At 49.3% G+C, this 24863-nt stretch overlaps 1 protein-coding gene across 1 annotated transcript in view; it reads right to left on the reverse strand.

The window, feature by feature from the left end:
• SBNO2 (strawberry notch homolog 2) overlaps positions 1-18939 on the reverse strand; it is a 48436-nt gene extending 29497 nt beyond the window's left edge. Inside the window, exons 1-4 of the mRNA XM_031063290.1 lie at positions 18682-18939; positions 17313-17392; positions 12579-12702; positions 782-946 (exon numbers count right to left, since the gene is read on the reverse strand). Coding sequence (XP_030919150.1) covers positions 782-946; positions 12579-12702; positions 17313-17392; positions 18682-18780 — 468 coding nt within the window. The 5' untranslated portion in view covers positions 18781-18939. The remainder of the gene's footprint in view (positions 1-781; positions 947-12578; positions 12703-17312; positions 17393-18681) is intronic.
• Between the last annotated feature and the right edge of the window lie 5924 nt (positions 18940-24863).

Raw genomic sequence — 24863 nt, forward strand, 5'->3', positions numbered from 1 at the left:
ATTTACATTTTCCATTTCAGGGGAGGCTCCTGCCTTCCTTAGCAGACATTTGTCTTTTCAAACTGTGAAAAATGCGTATTTTATGATTGGCTTTTCACAAATATTAAAATCAATATTATATGTGTTATGTTAGAAAGTTATGCTGTATTAATTTTCTTGAGTAGTGTGTTAAATATGGTTTTATTTTATAACATAAGGTTAAAATAGAAACTATGCTATGTAGATACTTTTTTTCTAAAGAAAGGACTCTCACTGAGATAGCAGCCACAGGACACCTAAATCTTTCAGAGAAAGAGAATTTATTGCTCCATCATCAGGAGAAACGAATTTCTTCCTGCCTCACTCAGCCATGACAACCTTGTTAGGATTAAGAGGAAGAAGTTGACACTGACCAGACAGAATCCTTTGTTTAAATGGAATTTATGCATCATGTATGAAGTATATGAATATGCAACAGGTTATTGTTTTTAAGTGTTAATCCTTGGTTAACTGTGTCCTTTTTTGGGCTTATGCTGCCCAGAAAAAGGTACCTGGACGTCCATAACTCTTTCTTTTTATTGTCTCATATTGTCTTAATCAAAATTGTCCAAATTTTTATTACTCTAATTATATTATTATTTTTATAACCATTTCATTACTATTAAACTTTTAACATTTTAAAAACAAGTGGTTGGCGTTTTTCACCAAACCAAGACAAGCCCCTACCTCGATCTGGTTCTGCTGAGGTGTGCTCACATCCCACAGTGTTGGTGTTTTTCACCAAACCAAGACAAGCCCCTACCTCGATCTGGTTCTGCTGAGGTGTGCTCACATCCCACAGTGTTGGCACGTGGCTCAGGCTGTCGGCGGGCAGGAAGTCCTTGGCATCCACGATGTCCGAGAGGGAATCCGCGGGGGACGAGAACAGGGAGTTGTTGTTGGAGAGCTCATCGAGGTATGAAGAATCCTGGAACACAAAGCATGGCCATGGTTGGAGGAGGAAGGATGAGACCAAAGATCCTTCCTTACCCAGCCAGCAAGTTGTAATTTCTTTCTGCTCAATGAGCGTCTCCGTTGCTTTGCGCTCCACAGATCCCAGGAATTAACCTGGAACTGAGGACATGCTCTGTGGTGCTGTTTGAAAATCTGCTTCTTGAAAAAGCAGGAAAAGCCCTGGCCTGGAGTGTGGGTACACAGTCAAGGCTGACTTGGGCTCTGCACATCCCTGCACCGTGGACTGGGAGAGAGAGGAGCATCCAATGAGGCATCGCTCAACTCCACTTTGTGCTTGATTAAAAAAGGCTGCTGAGGGGTGCAAAGGCTTCACCTTGACCCCAAAGGACTCGAGGATTTCATTCATGTGCAGGGGCCCCCAGAGACCCAGCTACACCTGATCACAGCGTGGCTGTTTCACAGCAATTTCCCATGCAGCACTACCTGTAGGAAACATCTCTCTCCTGGCAAATTCTACACACGAGGCTGCCAGGAGCAGGGGAAGGAGTGCTGGTGTCACCTGGATTTGAATCTAGGTAAATCCAGGCAAATCTACCAATCTTCTTCCCAAGGGCCAGCCCCAGCCTGGACAAGGAACATGCTTCAGCAACAGGGACCACACTCTGCCCTTGCTCTTATTCTGGTGACTGGGTCGGATGGTTTGCAACTGTTTTATTTGGTGCCAGCCCAGTGATGCTGTTGGTTTGAGCCACACAGACTTTGGCTCAGAAAGAGCCGTCAATCCCTTCCCTAATATCAAGCCCATGCCCTATTTCAGGTGGCAAGAACCAAGAGCCAATAAGCACTTCTTGCTCTGCATTCTTCACTGTGGCACAGACCCTGCCCCTTCCCCAGCTCCATCCCAGCACCTCAGCCCTCCTCCCACACCAAACAGCATCTTCAAATTTTGTCAAAGCAGAAAAACTTTGCTGCTAATTAAGAGCAATGTACTTCCAGCAGCAAACTCCAGCACTCAGGTCTGGCAGGAGATGAGCCTCTGTCTGTGAGGGAAGGGCAAATAGACCAAGAGGTCTGTCTTGGTGGCCCTAGGGATGCTGCACAGCCCAGCCAGAGCACCAGGGTAACCCAACAGGCTGCTGCCAGCAGAGCCAGGGCTGGTATAGGAGGAATCACTGCTCACTTCCAGTAAAGGGCCAATTTCCCACTACAGGCAGAAAGGCAGCCAAAGACTCTTAAAAGTCACTTAGCCCTGCCTGACATAAACCCACGAGCAGCTGAGCCTGGCTGCGCTGCTCCCAAGGGCTTCAGGCCAAGAGCTGGGTCAGAACCCCCCTGATTGCTATCAAAAGTTATGGGTTTGTAGGGTTTAAAGCACTGGGACATGTTTATTTCCCCTTCTTCCCAGGGATGTGCCCTGAAGCCATCAGTGCCGGTGCTGGAAGCACTCCAGCAATGGCAGCTGTGATGTGGGGAGTTTGGATTCCTCAATTACCAACTGGTGGACCTAAAGACTCAGGGAGTGAGGGCAGCAGCTCCTGCTCCTGATATTTCTGTGGCTATTTTAGGATTACCCAGAAATCAAGGCTTCCAGAGACTGAACAGGCACCCAGATTTATCACCTTGTAATTAAGGGATCCCTGGACTCCCTTTCACACTCCAGAAAGCAGAAGAACACTTGGGTGGGTCTGGCCATGGCCAGAGTGAGTAGCAGGATCCAGATGGTCCCAGATCCCACCCAGTCCCACTGCTGAGACACTTCCAAGCAGGGTTTGTTCACCTGCAAAGGGCACTGACAGAGGCTGGGCAAGGAGGAAACATCTGCACACCCAAGTCATGGCAGGGGAGGCTGTGGGGCAGCACAGAGCAGCCACGGGGCTCCCAACAATAGGCAAGGGCTGGGCTGGAATAGCAACAGGATATGGGAAAACCTCATGACCCAACCCAAGACATTGCAGCAAACGTCACCCAGACCCCTCCAGCCCCACCAGTGGGCTGAACTGGGGAGAGGAAAGCAGCCTCCAAGGCAGAGGGAGGACAATGCTCCTCCTGGAAGTGATGCAGTGATCCCATCCCCTGCCAGCATTACGAGGCATTAGTCACAAACTTCCAGAATCTCTCATTTGTCTTAACTAATTGCATTATCTAAAGGGCACTAAAATTAATCACCTGTCAGCTTCCCCACCCCAAGAACTTCCACCACCACTACTTCTGTAAATTTACCAAACCCAGGGTAATTGTTCAACACAAGGCCATGGAAAACCACAACCAGTGCCAACCATGCCTGGTTTATCTGCTGCAAATGGAAGCAGCTGCCTTGGTGACCTCAGGGAAAAGGAAGGATCATCACCTCAACAAAAAGTTCATGGTCATGGCTAGTTCAGGCACTGGGGTTTGAAACATGCAATTTTGTCCCTGTTTCAGATGGATTAATCTGAATTTTTCTCATTAGAAACATGAGGTTCTATAGCAACAACACTTCTGTTTCAGTGGAAGCTGAATTTCTGCACCACATGGAAGTTGTTCTGACAGGCAGGATCTTTATTTCAGATACTTTTCCGTAACTGTTTTTTTACATAAACCTTATTCCTGGAATTCAGCATCTCTGTAGCATCCTCTGGACTGGTCCCAGCAGGTCCAGGCCTCTCCTGGGCCAAAGACCCAGAGCTGGAGGCAGAGCTGCAGGTGGGTCTCAGAGCAGAGGACAACCTGATGCTTCTGTGGCACACAGTACTCCTGTCATTATCCCAAAACTGAGATTATGGCACATTATCTCCCTAGAAAAGATCAGGAAAAAATCAAGGTACCCCAGCCCAGACATCTGATCTTTCTCCAAGCCCCTGGGAACAGCTCAGCTCCCTCAGTCAAAACAAAGTGTTAAAAATAATGAAAGAACAGGTGAAGTCTAAAAACAGACAGAACAAGCACCCTAAAAATATTTTTTTTTTCCATCAAGCCATCAATAGAAATGGTTTATTTTCTCACAATCCAGACACTGAGGAAACAGTGTCTGCAGAGCAGCTCTGGATGACTGAGCTGCACAGCACACAAGTGAAGAGGGGGTTTTATTAAAAACCCAAAAAACCTATCTATACACCCAAATACACACCCACAATTACAGCCACACTGTCACCCAAGAGACATTTGGCACCTCAAAAGTCACAGATTAAGCTAATTATCATTCAGGAGTGAGCGAATCAGCAGCTGCAGTTGATCACTATAAAATCTTTCAGCTGCCAAACCCCAAAGTCTGTCTAAATTTGGGACAATAAACTGACAGTGTGGAGGGTTTAGTTCTGGCTGGATGGTTCTTGCTTCCTGCACCCCACATTAACTTTGGAGATAAAACCCCTCAAAGCCATCACACCTGCACAAACACAGGGATCAATCCTCAGAGAGCTCCTTCCCTCCAAATTCTACACTGAATAGCACCCAGAAATGCAGGTTCCAGCAAAACAGAAATCACATTTTTAGGACAAAAAAAAAAAAATTAAAAAAATCTATCCCAGTACCCAACATGGAGAGGTGTCACTCCCAAAACTCTGCAGCCACTGTAAAACTGCCCTGGTGACCAAACACACGAGGAATTCCACGGAGGAGGAGGAAAGACCCAGGAAAAAATGAGGCTTTACCTTGTAAAGAGATGGGAACTTCAGCCAGAACTGCATTTGGGACATTTTAGAGCAGCATTCGGGGGGCTGTCGGTGCAGGAGGCAGCAGCAGGGGGAGGGTGCTCAGAGGAAAGTGCAGAAAGGTCCATTCACAGCCAGGGCTCATCAGGGGGCTTTAAAAGCCAACACGAAGCAGCCAGAGCGGGGAAAATGGAGACTCAGGGCCCGGCAGAGCCGTCCTGAGCCCGGAGATTTGCATAGACTGTTTAGTCACGACGACGAGAGGGCTCTTACTTCCTCTAAGTCCATGGCTGACTTTCAGGAAATGATGCCTGCTTGGTAAGTCAGTGAAATTACTGGCAGTGCGAGGAGAATTACTGTACGTGGTGTAATCCAACCACAGAGCACAGTAAACAGCTCTGCAGAGCCAGAGCCTTCCAGGCTCCCTCTGCTCCTCTCCCCGGCCACCCAAAACCAGATTTTGTCCCCCTGGCAGCCCCTGCTCTGGGATGGGGGTCCTGTCCCTAACTCCCCCTCCCAATTTTAGGGCTCAGGTGAAGTGGTTGAAGTGACAAAGCTCATGAGGACTATTCCCACACTGGTGTCCCCCCCAAGAGCCATGTGCTCTCTTTGTGACAGATTTTATCCCCCTGGCAGCTCCTGCTCTGGGATGGGGGTCCTGCCCACCCCCCAATTTTAGGGCTCAGGTGCAGTAGTTGAAGTGACAAAGCTCATGAGGAATAGACAAAGCTTATGAGGAGTAGTCCCACACTGGTGTCCCCCCCAGAGCCATGTGCTCTCTTTGTGCCTGATTTTATCCCCCTGGCAGCCCCTGCTCTGGGCTCATGGTCCTGCCCTCCTGTCCCTACCCCTTCATCCCCAGTTTTAGGGCTGGGGTGAAGTGGTTGAAGTGACAAAGCTCATGAGGAATATTCCCACATTGGCGTCCCCCAAGAGCCACGTGCTCTCTTTGTGACAGATTTTGTCCCCCTGGCTCTGGGATGGGGGTCCTGCCCTCCTGTCCTTACCCCTTCACCCCCAATTTCAGGGCTCAGATGAAGTGGTTGAAGTGACAAAGCTCATGAGGAGCATTCCCACGTTGGTGTCCCCCCCAGAGCCATGTGCTGCTCTCTTTGTCTCTGGTGTCTGCCCCACCCCAAATGGTGCCTTCAGGAATCCAGAGGAGTGGCTCATTCTCTTCCCTTTCCTCCCTGGGTCACTGTTATTTCCCACAGGCCGTTGCCTCCTCTTTCCAAGGCTGTCCCTTTTAACTTTAACAGCTTTGGTAACAGAAATAAATTTCTGGTGGGGAAGCGAAAAAGGCACAAAAAGGGGGATGTAAACTTAATGAAGGTCTCCTACAACACCACTGGAGATTAAAGGAATCATCCAACGAATCAGCCTCTGGAAAATCCCTGGGAACTGTCGTGTTTGCTTTGGGTGCAAGAGGCTCCTGTTTGCTCTTCCCTGACAGGGCTGGTGGCAGCCCCAGAGCTGGGCTCTGCCCGTGGGGTCAATTCCAGTTTGCCCAGCAAACCCAGCAGTGCAAGTGCTGGGAATGGGAGGGAGAGGAGCCCCGACTGCCCTGAGTCTCTCCATCAGGCTCCCAGAACTTCCAGGCACCCACAGCACAGTTTCAAGGGAGCACAGCTCATCTCTGTTCCGTGTTTGAGGCAGCATTCAGTGCCTGCTGCTGTGGCTGTCACTGCTCCTCTCAGTTGTGCTGGGAACAGCTGGAAAATCCCATTTTATCAGGCACTTCTCAAAAAAACAGAGCTCTGGAGTGAAAGAAGGCACAGAGGTGAGCAGACAAAGCCCTCCAGGGAGAGAACTGAGCGAGGGAATTCTGCTTTATGCCATCGGATGAGGAAGGAGGATGGGCCCCTCCAAGGAAAACTCGCCAGGTACTGAGGCTGGAAAACCACCCAGAGGGCAAAAATCTGCAGCAGGACTCATTCCCAAGGGCAGAACCCTCTGCAGCACCGTGGCTCCACAGGGACTGAGACACCAACAGTGAGGATCCACATTCCATACCTAGTGCAGGAGGTTGTTTCAATAAGCAAATTGAAAGCAAAACACCTTTTCCTCGGCAGGGTCTGCAGTCAGGGCTGGGGCTCCCAGGAGGAGCTGGAGCCTGGGCTGGGCTCTCCCTGTTCCCCATCTCACCTCCCAGAGGAGGCTGCAAGCAGCACCTCCCTGAGAGCCAGAACGTCCTGCAGGGACTACAGTGACAGCAGAATTTGGTTTCTGTGGGCAGCACAAAGGCTGAGGGTTCTCAAGGCTGCTTTTCTCTGAATTTGCTGTATTTAAGGGCAGGCTCTGCTGGGGCAGGTGCTTTAATGACGTGTGGAGTGAAGAGGCCAAATTAATTTCTGAAATGTCTTAATTAGCAACTTGCTGTGTGACCTTGACTGAACCACTATGTCCTGCCTGAGTCAATCAAGGACTTGCAATCTGTGCAACCTTTGGAAGAGCAGGTGGATTATTTCCTCTTCCTTTGCTGTCAGGGGGGACAAAATGCAGCCATGAGAGACCTGTGCTGCTGGAGGAAGTGGGAACACAGCGCAGACACCCAGGGCTGCTGCATTGATTTTGCAAGACCACAGCAGTTTAATCACCAAGGGGAAGATAAACCACTGTGGAACCACCACCTGGAATGTTCCCAACCTGCCTCCCCACAATTCACCCAAGAACACGTGTGCTGACAGACAGGGACAAGGAAAGCAGGATTATTCCAGCTCTCACATCTCACTTATCCCCTTCCAGCCAAGCCCAGGGAGCTGGGGAACTTTCTGCAGCCCCTGACTCAGACCAACTCTGCTTTGAATTAAACATCTATTTTCAACCACGTCCCCATGGTGTGCTATTGGATTCTATTAGCAGCACTTTTAAGAGCTGCAGTTTCAGACTGGCTTTTCCCACTTTTGTTGGCTTTGGCAAGGGAGGAGGCAGGGAATTGTGCCTGCCAAGACCCTCAGAAGGCAGATCTCCATCCCTCCTGCCAGGAGTGGACATTGCTGCTTGGAGGCAGCAACACAGATGAAAACTATCAAGGCTAGAATGTGGGGGGGCATATCTGAGCCCTCCAGGCTCTTTTACTCCTTCCCCCAGGGCTCTTTTACCCCTTTTCCCAGGGCCACAGGCATCTGAGGGGGCTCCTGCAATCCACTGACAACCAAGGATACCTCAAAAGCCAAATTACACCTCCCCTACTCCAGGGAACCAGCTCAGGGTGCCTCAACTGGAGCACCCCAAGCCTTTGGTCAGTGCACAGTGAATTATAACCACAGCCTTTTCATTTTCCTTACCCCAGGGCTGCAGGATGTGTCAGGTATGTCAGCCAGAGGGGTTATAAAGTGTTATTGCATCAGCCCAAACCCCAAACCTGCAGTGCAGAAACAAAGACATGAGCATGCAAAGCCACTTGCTCTCCCAAGGCCAAGAGCCAGGTAACTGCCTGCAAATGGATTTTAATGTCTGTGTTCCCTGTAGACATAACTCCAGGACAGCAACAGAAGTTCCAGGATGCTTCTTATTCCAGGAAACTCTTTGTTTCAGCCACAACCAAGCGTTCCATATAATTTAATAACTGTTGCATTGATTTCTCCTAAATCACCACAGCTCTGTGCTCTCTGCAGCACTTCTAAAAATTAATACTTTTTTTAAGGGCAGGTTAATTTCTCCTCCTGCTTTAACAAGGAAGATTAAGAGGAGATTGCAAGGGGCTGGTGGTGAGGAGAGGGCTGGTTTATGATTAACACGTGTGCTCAGGAGCCCCCATCCAGCACAGCAGATCAAACAAGGCTGGAACTGCATCTTTACAGAATTACTGGAGAACAGGCAATTCCTCCTGGCCTCTGATAAATCCATCTGGCCTGGCCTCCTCCCTCCAGCCCACGTTTTAAGAAGGGGACCAGAGTTCCTCCCAAAGCATTGACACCCAGAGCTGCTTCACTGAGGAGAGAAGGAGGATCTGCACACCCAGCATGTCCCCAGCTCCACCTTCCCCTGGAGCTGCTCCCCATCCCCGGGTTTATTTCTCAGGGCACATGAAGTCAGCAGAGGAGGTTTCTGTGTGTTCAGCAAAGTCTTCTTCTAGAGCCACAAGCAGCACAAAATTAGGCAAAGGGAACACAGACTGCCAGCAAAGGCCATAACAAAGAGCTCAGAGGAATTAGGCAAAGTCTGTGTTACAATTAATTCTAAACTGACCAGGGCAGGAAAGTAAAGAAAAATCTGTGGTGGCCAAGAGCAGCAGGGATGCTCTCCTAGAGCAGGATGCTTTGACTCTGAAGGGTTTGGGGACAGACACAGCTCACAGGGACAACACAGGCCAGAGGATAAGTTAAACCCTCCCTGATTCAATGTTTTATTATGGCAATTAATCAGTGTCACAAATCAGTGTCACAGGACAGCACCACCACAGCCACGGTGCCTTTGCAGAAGTGCTGCCCACGAGTGCCAGATCCCAGCTCAGCAGCACCTGGGACTGCAGGAATAACCAGCAGGAAGGGAGGGAAGCAACAGAAACCAACCCCTGCTTCTCTCAGGACTGTGATTTGTAAGGACACGTGGGCAGCCCGTAGACTTTTCCATAAGGAGATGGCACCGTGTGGTTGGGATGAGACTTTGGCTGCAGACAACAGTTCCCAAGACCAGAAATGCTGTCAGACCCAACGTGGCCTCCCAGAACTATTTTCTGAACCTCCACTCAAGCCACTTGTTTATATAAAAAATGCCAACAGATCAGCAAGGATGAATCACCCAGGAGCAAGCCAGAACCCTGTTGTGGAGGAAACAAGTTCAAGTTCACATCAGGCTGTTCTGGCCATGCAGTGAGCACCTTCCCTGCTCAGAAAGGTGAACGGCTCAACCACAGAGAAACTCGCAGAGACATCAGAAAATGTGGCAATTCCCACTCTCAGTATGCCCAGGTCAGCAAAGCCTTTGCACTCTGCAGGACCAGGACTCCCAAAACAAAACATTGGAAGGATGATGAGAGGAAATGCCAATGCCACAGGAAAAAGCACCAGAACTCCCACCTTCCAAACTCTATGGCACATGGACAATCACTGCCACCTGTAGCCATGGTATTTTATGAGAAATCCTTTCCTTAGGATTTTTCCTCCTGAGAAGCTGAGAGGCCTCAGGAACAAAATGTAAACAATGGTTATCTGCTGCTGTGGAATGCAACAGGCGGATCTGTGGTTGGTCTCGTGTGGTTGTTTCTAATTAATGGCCAATCACAGCCCAGCTGGCTCAGACTCTCTATCCAAGCCACAAGCCTTTGCTATCATTCTTGCTTCTTTTTCTATTCTTAGCTAGCCTTCTGATGAAATCCTTCTTCTATTCTTTTAGTATAGTTTTAATATAATATATATCATAAAATAATAAATCAAGCCTTCTGAAACATGGAGTCAGATCCTCGTCTCTTCCCTCAACCTGAGACCCCTGTGAACGCTGTCACATCCACCAACAGAAAGGGTTTGCTACACAAATGCCTCAATCATTTGCTCTTTAGACCTTTCAAATCCTTCTTCATTATCCCTCAAAATTCTGGATTCTGCTACGGGAGCAAAGCCAAGAGAACAGCCTGTATCCATGTACAAGCACCTGATCCATTTTGCCTGCCCAAGAACCACAGACTGGATCAGGAATCTCTTACCAGCACCTGCAGCACGCTCCTCATGCTCCTCCTTGGGTTCCACTGCTCTGTCTGGCATGGTGGGACCAGCCCTTGCCACTCCTACCATGGCAGCAGGAAAGTTTGGAAGAGACAGGTACTTTCCTGTACAGCCACCTGGAAGGATTGGAACCACCCAGCTGCTCCCAACCCCTCCTGGATGGAATGGTTCAGCTTCCCAAGCCAAATGTTAATATTTAACAATTTGGTGTCTGAGACAATGAGAAATCAGTAAAGTGGAAAACATTGCTGAAGAAAGGGCTGGAAAAGCTTCAGGAAACTCCCAGGTGGCTCCAGACTGATGCCACTGTCTCCAATTTGAGACCTGCTGCTCCACCAGAGCCAGGCTCCACCTCTGGCTCCTGTGAGCAGATCTGCAGCTTTTCTCTGGATGGGCAATGCCTGATGGCTCAGAGACCCCTGGGGTTTATCCATGGCTTCCATGTCAGTGTTTAGTGCATCCTGCTCTGAGTGAGCACAGGAGAGACCCTGCAGGGTGCTCAGAAGTGCAAATCTGAGTGTTCAAGAAGGCTGACCTGGCTCCATCCTGCAGAATGAGCTGTTAGAGGATGACTGGAGCCTGACATTCCTCTTCCAGAGACAGCCCCACAGGTGAAATAACCGAGAGCTGTCCCTTGGCTCCAGGGAGCTCCATGCACACCCCAGCCCTCAGAGGTACCAACTCCAGCAGGAAAACAGAGCTCCAACAAAGCCTGACCCCCTGTTCCTCAGTTTCAAGGTGACACATCACTACCCTGGTACCTGGGCAATCTCCAGGGGGTCTCACAGACCAAGCATGGAGCAGGACAGGAGAGCACCATGAAGCTGCTCTGCTCCTTGTGGAAGCACGTGGCACTACCTGGTGGTACAATAGCCCAGTGAAGGAACTGGTTTGGATGTGTTAGGTTCAGTCCAAACAAAAGCCCATTTGCCTAAAATCAACTCACTCCCATCCATGGCTTCCTCTCCCAAAGGATAAGAGCAGCACAAGAATTATTTCTTGCTCTGGGAATCATTTGAGGTCATTCATGCTTGCTTTGTCTCAGAGCTCCCTGCTCTTTTCTCACCCAGCTAACACAAAGCATCTCCTTTCACAGAGAACCTCCAAAAATCTGCTCCTCCAAGTTGGCTGAGATCAATTTGTGTGATGCAGCAGGGAAGGAAGCTGACTGACCACTGAGATACTAGAAAATACATAAGTTAAAGAAATAATTAAGCTCTTTTCCCGTTGAACCCATCAGCCAAACCCCACCAGACCTGGAGGTGAGACCTATGGCAGGGACCCCTCTCCCCTTCCCATCACAGCCCCATAAATGGTCTCACAAGTTGATGAGATCACCTTTCTGCCTCGTTCCTCCCACAATTAATTCTGCAGGAGGCAGAGATCAATGCTCCTGTGATTCAATTATTTATCTGGCTTAATCCAGCCAGAAAACCCTGCCCAGCAGCTGCCTAGGTGGGTCCCTGATGTGAAGCATGAGGACCTGGATGGGGGGACCACCCCAAAAAGCACAAATCCCCAGCACCTGCACATCCAAACCTGCAGAAATCAGAGCCCAAAGGAGTGACAAAACCACTATTTAGCCATACCAAGAAACCAAAAATACAACAAGGGGGGAATTAACACATACACCAGCAGACACCAATGTCTGTATTAATTCCTAGAAAGGATACAGCTGGTCCCTTCTTTATTCCAAAGTCACCTCTGTCATATCAACTACTTGCAGTTTTTACTGACTAATCTTACAATAAGATGTTGCCAAAAGTAGTGCAATGTTTCAAAACCTCCATGGAAAAGGCTCCTTCCCACCCAGAGAGATCCCCAAGGTGAGGGAGGTCTGGGTCCCCAGAGATGCTGAGTGACTTGGGGTCACTGCTCATTCCTCCCACACTTCAGCTCTGCAAAAACTGACCTGGCTCCAGTCTTGGAATGCTAGGCACTGAGCTGATGTAATCCCTGAATATTCACTGGTCAGGAATCCACTGCTTGTAACCAGTGAGGAAGGGCATGCAGCAAAAGAGAATTTTGGGAGGGAAATAACCAAAGAGTCTGAAGTGTGTTCAGTTCACACTCTGGGACCCTCCTGCAGCCCCCAGCATCACCAGTGTTTATGCCAAACATCCCTTTAAAAGACAGAAGCTGGTTTACCACAGAGAAGCTCTTACCAAACCATGGACACCTTTCAAATTCCTGGTGTCAGAGGGCTGATCCCAACTGCACACAGTTCCTTTCTGGGGCTGGACAAATTTATCGCCCATCTCTTCATTTTCCCTAAGTAAGACAACACTGAAAAGCAATCCCCAGCACTCCAAGCCTCATTTTTCCCCAAAGACATCAGGAACTCTGCACTTACCTGAGGAAAATCCCCATTTTTTGGTAAGAAGTCAGTGGGGTCCACAGCTGCATAGTTTGTATCCAAGAAATGTGGTCTGCTGATGGAATCCATATAAAAATCCTGAGGGGGGCTAAAATATTGCCTGTAAGGGAATGGGAAAAGCAGTTACTCCCTGTGAGTCCCCAGCATTTCTCAGGTCACTTCAGCCTCTGACAGCAGTGAAGCTGAAACTTCAGGATGTCACATACAGGAGAGGGATATTATTGGATATTATCCAGAAGAGAGATGGCAAAATAATACCTCTACCAGTTCTATCCCACTTCCCAAACTCAGCAGCGTAAGAATGCTGAATTAAGAATATAATTCTTAATTTGTGTAGACCAGGAAGGACTTAATAGATAACAATGGTCTGCAGTACCCAATATTTCAGCCCTGATGACAAAGCAGAATGAAGCCCTGGGACGTCCCAGCATGATGGGTGTGGTGGACCTGCCAGTCACACCATGTGAGGACGTGAGCTGCATGGAAACATCACACCTGAATGCCAGTTTAGGCCACAAAACCCCCAAATCAGCTCTGACAGGCAAACACCCCTGTTGACCCACCTGGACAGGGGGTTCACTACTCCCAGAGCCCAAAGGCAGGTGAGAATGGAGGGCTTGGTGAGTGGGAAACACAGACAGAACTGTTACCCAGAGAGAGGAACTAGGGATGTGACTGGTGTGAGTTCAAAAGCAAGATCAGCGCTCAGCTAACAAGGGAACAAAGCAAAGATCCTGCCTGCTCCACCTGGGCAGGGCCATGCCAGCTTCCTCTTGCTCCCTGCACCCTGCATCCGTTTCCTCCAGGCAGCCAGGGGCAAAAACTGCCACAAGAACAGCCAATTTCCTTCCTCCTGCCCAGGAGCAGCTCCTGGCCTCTGCTCCACGCCACCTCCTGGTTTGCACAAGCCTTTTCCCTCTCCTGCAGGAGCAAGGAATGTGCTTTGTAATCCTTCCCGTAAGGGGCCGTGCTCCTGCTTGGGCGATTGCCACGGGACATCCACCCCAGCTGGGTGGTTTCCTCTTTCTTCTCCCTGATGCCCAGAGAATCCACGGCCAGAAACTTGAACAGGGCGCTGGGAGAGGGAGAAACAGAGTTTGAAGATAATTCCTGCCCAGGAGCTGGGAATGCCAAGCTGCCAAAGGATTATTAAGCAATTAAGGTGCCATGCGTGGCCAGCGGCTCGTTAAGGCACCCGGTGAACATTTACACGTGGATTTATGTGCAAACACAGTTATCTCCTCTGATAAATACATTTTTCCTGCTCGTTTCCCATCACTAAAGATAAAACCCTCAAAAACTAACAGCTCTTTCCTCCTTTTTTTTTTTCCTTTTCTGTGCTGCCACAGCTTTACCTGCTGCAGAGACACCTGAGACCCTGTGTGAACACATCCCAGCTGCCAAAGTCCAGCCCTGATTGCTGGCTCTTTGTAATCCATCCAAAGAAATTAAAATCTGGGCATAAATTCTGGGAATTAATTATTTCCACACAGGAAAAAGGCTGGTTTAAAAGGTTTTCAAGGCAAAGCTGCTGTGGTCTCGCCGTCTCTCACACGAGGACACAGCTTGGCCAGCATCAAGGAACTAACCAAGGAATAGGAAAACTATTTTTACTGGAAAAGTGAACACCCTCTCCTCTTCCCTTGGCATTTTGTGGCCTGGACAAGGGTCAGTCAAGGTAACAAGAAACAGAGCAAGAGAGCTCCAACCTCTCTGGCCTGCTGTGGAATGACCAGCTCTGCTTGGTATTTTGTTACCCTTAATCTTGGTCTTCCAATCTGCCCGTGTGAGATGCCCTTGGTTGCTGCAGTTTGCAGGGAGAGCCCACAGCAGCTCCAGGCACCACTTTGAGATCCTCCTGGAAAAGCCCCAAAATCCCTTTAGCACCTTTGGAGCTGGGCTTTACCTGCCCTGGACTCAGAACTCAAAGCTGTCTCCTCTCATTTGCAGGGCTGGCACAGAGCCATTGACAAGTTTGCTTGAAATAAATTGAGATAAAAACACTTTAACTGGAAGAATGAGGTCAGCGACCCTGTCTGTCACAGCCAAGCTGTGAACACTGCCCTGTCCCCACCTGCTCAGCCTCTCCAGGGCTCAGTTCCTGGTAAACTGCTCTACTGTGGGTCAGCAGCTTCCCCCAGATGCTGAGGGGGTTCACTGCACAACCAAAAGCAGTTCCAGAAAGGAAATTTATGCTGGTTTAATCACACCAGCTGCCCAAAGAGGAACGCTCCGTTGCAATTCCGCTGCATTCCAGCTGCTCATCCAGCTGCTCATCCCAATGAGCATGACCAATGCACCCAAAACCCTTCTGGGCCTACAGTGCCACTTCTCTGAGACCTCCATGTGTGTTTTGGCCAGGCTCCATCCTCTGTCCTCCTCTCAGAGACACAAACTTCTCATCTCCAGCCAGTGGAAGATCAGGGAGAGCTGAGAGGCTGCGGGCTGCCTCGGCACTAGCCTGGCACTTTCCTTCCTCATCAGACACCAACCCATGTTTTTCAGAGCCTGCTTTACTATTTCAGCAAGCAATGCTCCATGCAGAGGTGGAAAAGAGCATAAAAACAGCAAAAAAAAAAAAAAACGGGTTTTGTAAACTGGGGACAAAGCTTTGCTCCAGCTGTGTGACACCTCATCCAACAGCACAACTGGGCTGCCCCAGATCCCCCCAGCCAGGAATGTGCTGAGCCTCTCAGCAAGGGAAGCTGAGCTCTGCAGGGATAATTCCTCAGAAAAAAAGCTGAGCTGCTGCTCTTCAGAGCTCTGAACCTCCCTGGTTCTTTCAGGGAGGTTTAATGCACTGTTGACATTTGTCAGGTTCAGAAAATCTGAACCCGAGAGGCCACGTTTGGGGTCTTCTAAAGAAATTCTCTAGCATGAGAGTGAACTCCTAAAAAGAAACAGGAAAAACCTGCTTCAGGATAAAGGTGTTGCTATGAGAATAAGCCCTGTCCAAACACAGCCACTTGCAAATGAGATTTCTCTGCAAGGATTCTGAAGAAAAACGTGCACCACCTCTAATGCCAGCTGCATTTTTTCATGTTACAGCATGGGCTACAATTACAACTGCCTTTAAAATCCCACTTTTCAATGTTTCCATTCCTTCCAGGATTCCTACCTCTCACCCTAAATCCACCTAAAACAGAGTCAGTGCCATTTTCAAATACAAAAAGCACAGACTTTTTTTTTTTAATGTGAAATGCAGATATGGAAGATCTCACCTGAAAGGTGATTTTTACATTCTTTTTACACCTCCTGGGGTATGAAGAACAGGAAGCTAAAGGTGCAGCCTTAGCTAAATCATTCCCTATTAAATCATTACTACAATGGGCCTCATTTCCAGAAGTAACTTCAGCAAAGGCAGCAAGTCCAGGTTTGTGTCAGACACAGGCATGTCCTTGCAGGATTGGGCTGTTCCCGGCAGCGCTGGTACGAGCGGCACCGAACAGGAAGAGAGTGAGGGGCAAAACCAGAACAAATGGTCAAGAGGAAAGAAAGAAAAAAAAAAAAAACCCCAATGCAATAGATAAACACAATCTAATCTTGTGGTTCAATGCAGCAAAACAGAAATTCTGTTATAGCTCTCCGGAGGATTCACAACATGTAATTTACAGGAATCCTGCTCAAAAAGCACAGCCCCTTCCAATCAGCCAGGCTGGCCAAGAGCAAAGGGCCTGAATGGATCTGAGAAGTCTCCTGTGGGGAGGAGCTGGCACAGCTCAGCTCCCTCAGCACCTGTGCGGCAGCTTCTGGTACCCTCTGATGGGGAACTGCCCTGTGCATCCACCCCACAGCTCCTGTTGTGCCCAGAGGGGACTGGGGCCACTGGGGCAGCAGGACCACAGGGACACGAGTCCCCTCATCCCCCTGACAGAGGAGCTGACCCTCACTGCTCCTCTCTGCCTGGAACTCACACCCTCCCAGGGAGGGATCCTGTCACAGACGTGTTTTATCAAAAATCCTTTCCTTAGGATTTTTCCTCCTGAGAAGCTGAGAGGCCTCAGGAACAAAATGTAAACAATTATTATCTGCTGCTGTGGGATGCAACAGGTGGATCTGTGATTGGTCTCATGTGGTTGTTTCTAATTAATGGCCAATCACAGTCCAGCTGTCCGGACTGTCTCGGTCAGTCACAAGCCTTTGTTATCACTGCTTTTTCTATTCTTAGCTAGCCTTCTGATGAAATCCTTTCTTCTGTTCTTTAGTATAGTTTGAATATAATATATATCATAAAATAAATCAAGCCTTCTGATTGAGTAGAATTTTTCAGTACAGACATGACATGGCTGTTACTGTCAGCCACTTCCAGTGACATGGCAAAGGATTTTAACATCACCCAAAACCTAATACCCAGTACAGGTAACATCTTCCTCCACATCTCTGCAAAGTTGCCCAGTGTTTGCTCAGTTGGATCTGTTAAGAATCCCATTTGTGTTACAAATCCAGGCTAAACCAAAGCTGTTTCTCCCTTACTGCAGCCTCCAGGTTTAACAAAAAACAAAGGTTTTTTTCTCATTTTTAAAAACAAAAAGCTGTTTGCTGTTGTTCCCAAGCTGCAGTAGTGTCTGAAATGCCACAAGATCAGTGAATGATGCAATTATTTCCCCATCAGATCGTGAAATAAAGTAAACATGGAAAGCAGCAAAGAAACAGTTGAATCATGGGGTGTGCAAGAGCTGAGGGGATTAGACAAAGGAGAACAGCACTCACTGGTTTTCACTTGGGAAAGATGAGGTTGGGAAAGAGACTGGGTAGCAGCTACTCCACGAGTCGGCGGCCAGCATGGAATTCTGCAAGCAGAAGGCACAACAGTTAGAGCAGCAGAGGCCTGGAACCATTACCTGGGGCTGCAGACACGAGGACAGGCCCATGGCTTCCCTCCCTCAGTGCTTCCCAGAGGCACAGGTGGCTCCTTGTCTCTCCAGCAGGATTCCAGTTTCAGCTTTGGGACCCACTTCCCTCTACCACTGTCCCCTTCCCCAGCCCTTGCACAGGACACTCTGAAGGGACAAAGGAAATGGCATCAAGAGGAAATGGCATCAAGCTGTGCCACGAGATGTTCAGGTTGGACATCAGGAGGAATTTATTTGTAGAAAGGGTAGTTAGGCTTTGGCAGGGTTGCCCAGGGCGGTGGTGGAGTCCCCATCCCTGGAGGTGTCCAAGGAAGGACTGGATGTGGCACTCAATGCTCTGGTGTGGTGACAAGATGGGAATCAGTCACAGATTGAACTTGATGACCTTGAAGGTCTTTTCCAACCTCAATGATTCCATGATTCTATGATTCAGTCTCTGTGGGATGTCAGCACGAACCCAATAACCTGAAATTGGCCGGCAGAGGTCACATCCAAAAATGTCCTTTTGTACCTTTTGTCTTCCCACTTCCCTGAACATTCTCCAATTAATGACAAGGTCTTAGCTCAGCTCATACCAATAAAATCAAGGAGAGAACACAGTATCTCCTTACTCAGCTCCACAGCAGCCTTTAATCTGTTATTTTTGTGCCCAAAGCAATGAAACCTTGTACTTGAAGCAAGAGGAACTTGGGCCTCGCTTGAACCTCTGTGTCCCTGTATGTGACACATTCCAGAGTTTGAAACAGAAAGAGAAAACTCCAGGAACACATCAGCTATTTTGGGACAGGGTTTGTTTTTTGCCCTGTTGGACAAATGCATCAGGGGCCTGGTCTGGTTTTAGCAGCTATATCAGGACAAATACAACTTATTTATCTCTGCTGCTCTGGAAACAAGGACAGCTGGACCCGGGCACAGATTCACACGTCTGGTAGAGATGTGCTGGGGTAGGAACAAGGTCTGCAATCCTGGGCATATTCTCTCAGTCTCTTCAGTCCTTCCTCAAGGAGCTGGCAGCCAGCAGCTTCCAGGGAGGCTTTGTTTTAATCACAGCCCTGCTTTTCCCTCCTCACTTCAATCCCGCAGCCCCCTGCGCAGCTGCCTGGAAAGTCTGGAAATTGCTGCTGTAAACACAAACCAAGACTCCCAGGATCTACCAGGTCAGATTGGCTCTGCCCAGACCCCTCCTGGGCACAGCCTCCCCCTCCCCAGGATCTGCAGGGCCTCACCTCCACATCGGGCACGGCGAGCTGGGAGCGGAGGCCGGGGATGCCGCGGACGGCATCGCCCGGCTGCTGGTGCTGTGGGAAGCTGTTCCCCCCATCCATGGTGGGGTGAGAGCATCAGCCCGTGTCCTGCCTCATGGAGTCCTCAGGAAGGTGGGACAGGCTGTGTGGAGTGAGTGGTGGCAGCGTCTTTAAGTGTGCTCTTCACCCTGCACCATGTCCTGGGCTGGGAAAGAAAGGCGCGTTTAGGTTTTGTGAAGGGGGAGGTGGTGGAAAAAAAACTACTTGTGAGCTTAAACATAGCTTAGAGATGAGCAAACAGCCAGCAGCCTGTGAAATGCTGCTGCCTCTTCAGAAAGGAGAGGGTTTTATGGGAAACAGAGCTCTCCATTAGCACCACACCTGGAATTCACCCAGGTTGGAACTGGAACACACCTCTCCTGCCTTTCACACCAGGAGCCCTGCAGGTCTCTAAGGTCACCCACAGCTGGGCTCAGCCTGAGGAATTTCCTTATCTAATGTACAAGGAGACTCTGCACTCCTGTGTAAACTCATGGTGATCAATTCCCCCAAACTGCCTGTTTTCCTGAAAATATGTTTTGGAGGTGGGACACTGCTGAGCCAGCAGTGAACCTTCCTCTCCCACCCTTTGGCACTCTGGGGTACCCCCAGCTCCAAGGCAGATGTTTGAACCCTCCTCTCCCACTCCGTGGCACTCTGGAGTCTCCCCAGCTCCAAGGCAGATGTTTCTGTGCACCAGGACCTTTCCCACATCAGTCAAACCCAACAATACCTCATTACTCATTTGAAATTAATAATATTAATGCCACAAATTCCCGGATTTATCAGCTTCTGGCACTTTTGCCAGCAAAAGGGGATCCAATCCTGTCCTGGCAGGATTAACCCCACAGTAACACCCTGCCTCCAGTGCACTTCTCAGTCAAAACCACCAAACTGATTAATTTTCTTGTAAATTCTCCATAATCCCACAGGTAACCAATTTTTAATGGATTAAAATAAAAAAGAGATGGTGAAAGCAACCTATACAACCAGAGGAGCAGAGAAAAGCATCCACAATGTCTTTATTTCCACCGAATCTTTCTTTGCTGCTTCCTGCCTTCCCTGACCCTCCCCAGAAGCTGAGTAAATCAAAGCGGCCAAAACCTCTGGATGGAGCAATCCAGCCACACACAACACCTACAGAGCACAGACCAAAGCTGTAATTTAAAAGAGCCACCTCTGATCATTCAGCACACACTGTCTGCTACAAGGAATATTTTTGAAAAGCCCTTTCTGACTCCTTTAAAAATAAGTGACCTTGCGGTGGAAAAAATGACTGTGGCATTTGCAATGGAAAATGAAATTAAAGCGACTCTTTCTGCCTTCCCGTGGTGCCACAGCTGTGCCAGCAGTGCCCTCTGGGTAGGGCTCATGTGGGGGCTGCAGGGACCAGCCAGGACCCCTGAGCCTGATCCTACAGCGGAGTCACAGGCAAAGCCCCCAAGTGCCCAGGATGTTCTGTGTGAAAAGCAGAGTTCAACAGTCACATCCCACCTATGGAATGCTGTGTGGAGCTCCCAAAGGGATTATTTGGGTTTTGGTTTTCTTGCAGGGAGAAGGTCACCCTTTCCTATTTTGCAAAGATTCCCTTCAAGTCCTGCTCAGCTTTACCCAAGCCAGGGCTGAGGTTTGCTGATCTCAAGGTCAATGTCACCAACTGCTCTGTGTCTATAAAACCCTGTGACTCTTCCTTACACCAGAGTTCAGGGGTTTTGCTGCTTTTCTTTTTTTTTTTTCTTTTCTTTCCCCTACTTGCAACAGCTTTTGAGAGGAAATCAGCAGCAGTGATTCCCGTAAGAGCCATAGCAAATACACAGCTTTACTTACATATCCAAAGGAACTTAGGAAGGGTAAAATCAATATCAGCATCCCTCTGTGCCTGCTCTGCATTAGCTTGTGTCTCACACCACCAGATCTCACTGGTGGGCCCTGCAGAGCAGAGGCTGCCTCTAAAGCAGCACCAGTTCCTTAGGAAAACTGCACAACAGATCACACCCCACTGGCAAAACGAAGGAAAACTGCTTAGCAAGAAAGCTGGAATGCTCTGGGCCTTGGTTTGTGGGGGGCTGTAGTGCAAGTGAAAAATACACCCAAGCACTGAAAACAGGAGGGAAAAATGGGCACCAAGAGACCACTCTAGAGCTGGTACCATTCCAGCCACACTTAATCCTGGAGGATGCTGAGGGAACTCCTTACCAGCACTTACTGGACGCCCCAAAATCCCACCTGCACCTGCCAAATCGTTGTGCTGCAAAAGGAGTTCCTGGTGATGAACGTGGAGCCTGACCCAGCTCACGCTCCAGTGCCAGGGGCTGCTGTCCAGTTTACACTCCCAAATTCCAAGAACAAACAAAATAAAACACTCACTAAATCCAGAGACAGAGACTTGCATGAGCCTGAGGACAGCAGGACAACACCCAGCACAAGAACAGAGAAGTGGGAACAGCCCTCAGTTTGTGCCCATCCCACCGTGCTCCAGGCAGCCACATCACGGAAAACCATAAAAATCAGCAAGTTCCAAAGTGCTTCCACTTCCACATCCCATCCCGCTGCTGTGACAGTAAACACTGAGTACACAGAGGCCCACACACGTGAGAGAGCCACTATAACAAACTTCTAAAGTGATTTTCCACCGCTTCTCTTACCAAACACACTCCCAGCAAGCAGCAGCTTCCGCTGTTAAGGCAAATCCCCGGAGAGGAGGCTCCCAGTCCCAGCACTGGTGTTGGGAGAGGGCTGGGAGAGGAAAGCCCAGCCCTCAGCGGCAGCAGCAGCACACAGAGACTGTTCCCAACTTCAGCCACTTCAGTCACATCTCCTTGCAGCAGCGCTATGGAAGAGCAGCGATTCCCCAGACCCAGAGAGAGGACACGACCCTAAAAATCCCACTGGACATTTTCCTTCCTGGCTGTGCAGCCCAGGTTTGAAAGTGAAAGCAGCTCGCTGCACAGGATGACGAAGCCCCTGAGTGATTTCATCCTATCACTGAGCTCCAGAACAGTTTCAATATTCCAAACAGTTTGCTTAAAGGTTTGCTGTCAGCACAGGGACTAAGGAGCAGCTCCAGCCTGGAATTTCTCTGGAATTCATCATGTCTAGAGGTAACAGAGCACAACTTTCAGCTTTTAACAGCTTCAGCTTTTTAGGCATTTCTCAGACCAGTGCTCCAGCAGGAAAATTCCAGTTGGGAACACACAAAGAACTGCTGTGCTGTAACCAGGGTGGACAGAGATGGGAGTAAGGGCTTGGATCACTGATAACTGCGACCAGAAGAGGTGAAAACAACCCAGTAAAATGCAGCCAGCACTTCCTCCCGTTGTGTTCCACCCTTTGTTGGTGTGTTTTAAATTGCCTCCATTAAAGGAACACAGCTAGAAACCCACAGACATGCCTGGAGCAGCAGGAGCTAAACCTGCCGATCACGAATTACCACGCGCTGGGAACAACAAAAACACCTTGGGAATGTGATCCTGTTCTTCCTCCTGCTCGGGGAACAGTTCCCCTCACCCTGCCCACCCCTACAGAGCAGAGGTGGAGCCCCAAAGTGTCCCCACCTTGCTGCACCCACCCATGAGCCCCCAGCATGGGCAGCCACGGGAATTCTGCGGGATGTAATGGCCCCAAAAAAATGGGAAGTCAACCCTACAGAACTCTGAACAGCCAGTTTTACTTCTCAAGCACCCAGGCACCTTCAAGTTCCTCTTTCATGCTTCTCCTCGACATATTTTTGGGAAGTTTAGACCAAACAAGCAGATGGGAATAGGACTCAGTCCTGTCACCAACACAAAGGAGAACACCAGAGCGGAAAACACGTATTATGGGTGATGAAAATTGAATTGCTTCAGGGCATCCTAAGCCAGCACTTTGAGCCACCCTGATCTCCTGAATGCTCTGAGCATGGAAAAGGCTCCTGGGACACAAGTATTGCAGCCCTGGAGCTGGGCACAGCACTGCCAGGCTCCAGGGCAAATCCTGGCATCACCTGGGCACCACATGCAGAGTGCAGCGTGGAACAATCCATGAGACCAATTAACTGTGGGAATTAGTCTGCAAGGAAAGGGAAGAAAAATCTGGATCATCCCAGGGATTCTTGCAAGAGCTGTGGTGGTGCAGGCAAAAGAACAAACCTGCTCTCCAAGGACAGCAGAGTTTCTACAGAGAAGAGCTTGATGCTTCAAGCAGTACTTGCTGCTCCTCGTCTGACACTCAGACCATATAGGGGAAAACCAAACAAATACAGCTTTTTGGAGGGAAAAGTCTCCTTTAGGAGAAAATATTAGCTGCCCCCCACAGGTAAATTCCACCTATCCTTGCTTTTCCACCTGGGAGAACACATAGGATTATCTCTGGACAGGGCACAAACACCTCCCAGACATCACCCAGGCTCTGCCAAGGAGCTCGGTACGTTCCTCTGTAAATCCACCCAGCATCACCCTCACACATCCAGCACCAGCATTCCCAAACCACAGACACAGCCCTGCAAGGCAGAGGCAGTGGCTCAGACACCAAGTCCACAGAACATTCCCAAAAACAGAGCTTTGGGCACCTCCCAGCACAAGGCAGAGCCTGAGCAGGGCTCAGAGCACTGGGGCTGCTCCCCTTCCACAAAGAACTTGGCTAAGCAAGGTCAGAAGCCAAGAAAACGCAGGTCCCAAATTCTTTACACTTTCTCCCCAGTTTCTCTCACAAGAGACATTTGGGAGAAACCCTCTGGAGCTGAGCGGGTCCCAACATTCTGTTTCACACAGAGCCACTCACGGTAGGAAAACCACTTCAGGACATCAAAGGCAACTTCCCTAAGGATTGGGGCAGCCTTAAGGCAGACTCAACGTGCACCTGCTCTGTGAGAGGCGTGTGTTCACTTTGATCACACCCACACTTGTGCAGATCTCGATTGTGTAACCTAAAAAGACTGAAGAGTTTTAAGTTTTAAACAGAAAAATGTCTCAGGAGAGTATAAATCTTCTTCCTGATTCCTGAAGGATCCAGAGTCTTATGGTGACAAGTCACAGCACGGTTTGTTCCTGTGCAGAGACCTCCCAGCAACATTTGAACGAGACAGGTACAGGCTTATTTTAGGAAAATCAGGGTGTAAACATGCAAAAAAAAAGACCCCCATGAAGTAAAGAGCTTTTGGCAGAGATAGCAGAGCTCAGGCTTCCAAAAGCTCCAGCTGGCAGCTTATGGAGCTCTGCAAAACCTGGCAGCGCTGCACGGGACACAGAGCACTCCCAAGCCCACAGCAACAGTATTAGCACATCATTTTCCACTTAAACATTCCCACCAGCAGCTGCTCTTGGTTCAGCCATTCCTGCATGGCTCAGGATGAGCTCAATGCTCAGATGACACGAGGATGATGTGCAGCAGGAACAGCCCCAAAGAGGCACACAGCCAACACCCTCCTGCCCTCCAGACTCACCCCAGGGCCAGCGCATGGGCCAGAAAACCCTCCAGGGGTTTGGATCCCAGCTTTGGGATGCCAGTGCTGAACCTGCAGGACCTGCCCTGCCCAGCCTATCTCATTTTCACTGTAAATTGAGCCTCTAAGGGGGAGCCACAGTCCTTACACTGGAACTTCTGGTTACTCTGAGGAGTTTTAGACCTGGCACTAGTATTTAATAAGGTGAAGCCTCTAGTATCAGCCCAGTTAATGGTGTGACAGCACTGGTTCTGTATTGCAGAGACTCTGAATTGGGCCAGGACAGGCTGCACCACAGCAGAAGCTCAGTGCATGATGGATTCATGGCTCCACATTGACAGAGAGAAGTTTGGATCAGATATTAGGAAATCCTTCCCTGTGAGGATGCTGAGGCTCTGGATCCCTGGAAGTTGGATCCCTGGAACCCAAGGCCAGGTTGGACAGGGCTTGGAGCATCCTGGGGTAGTGAAAGGTGTCCCTGACCATGGCAGGGGGTGGAACTGAATGAGATTTGAAGTCCTTCCAACCCAAACCATTCCGTGATTCTGTGATCGCTGTGCAGCTGAAGAGGAAGGCAGAAACACGAGAGAGAGGCAGAAACACGAGGGCTCGCTGGCTGTGGCCACCCCGACTGTACCGGGGCAATTCCCCATCCGGACCCGGCTCGGACAGGGTTGGAGGGTCTGGGCTTTGCCGGGATCGCGGT

This window comes from Geospiza fortis, unplaced genomic scaffold (assembly GCF_000277835.1).
Source record: "Geospiza fortis unplaced genomic scaffold, GeoFor_1.0 scaffold241, whole genome shotgun sequence".
NCBI lineage: Eukaryota > Metazoa > Chordata > Aves > Passeriformes > Thraupidae > Geospiza > Geospiza fortis.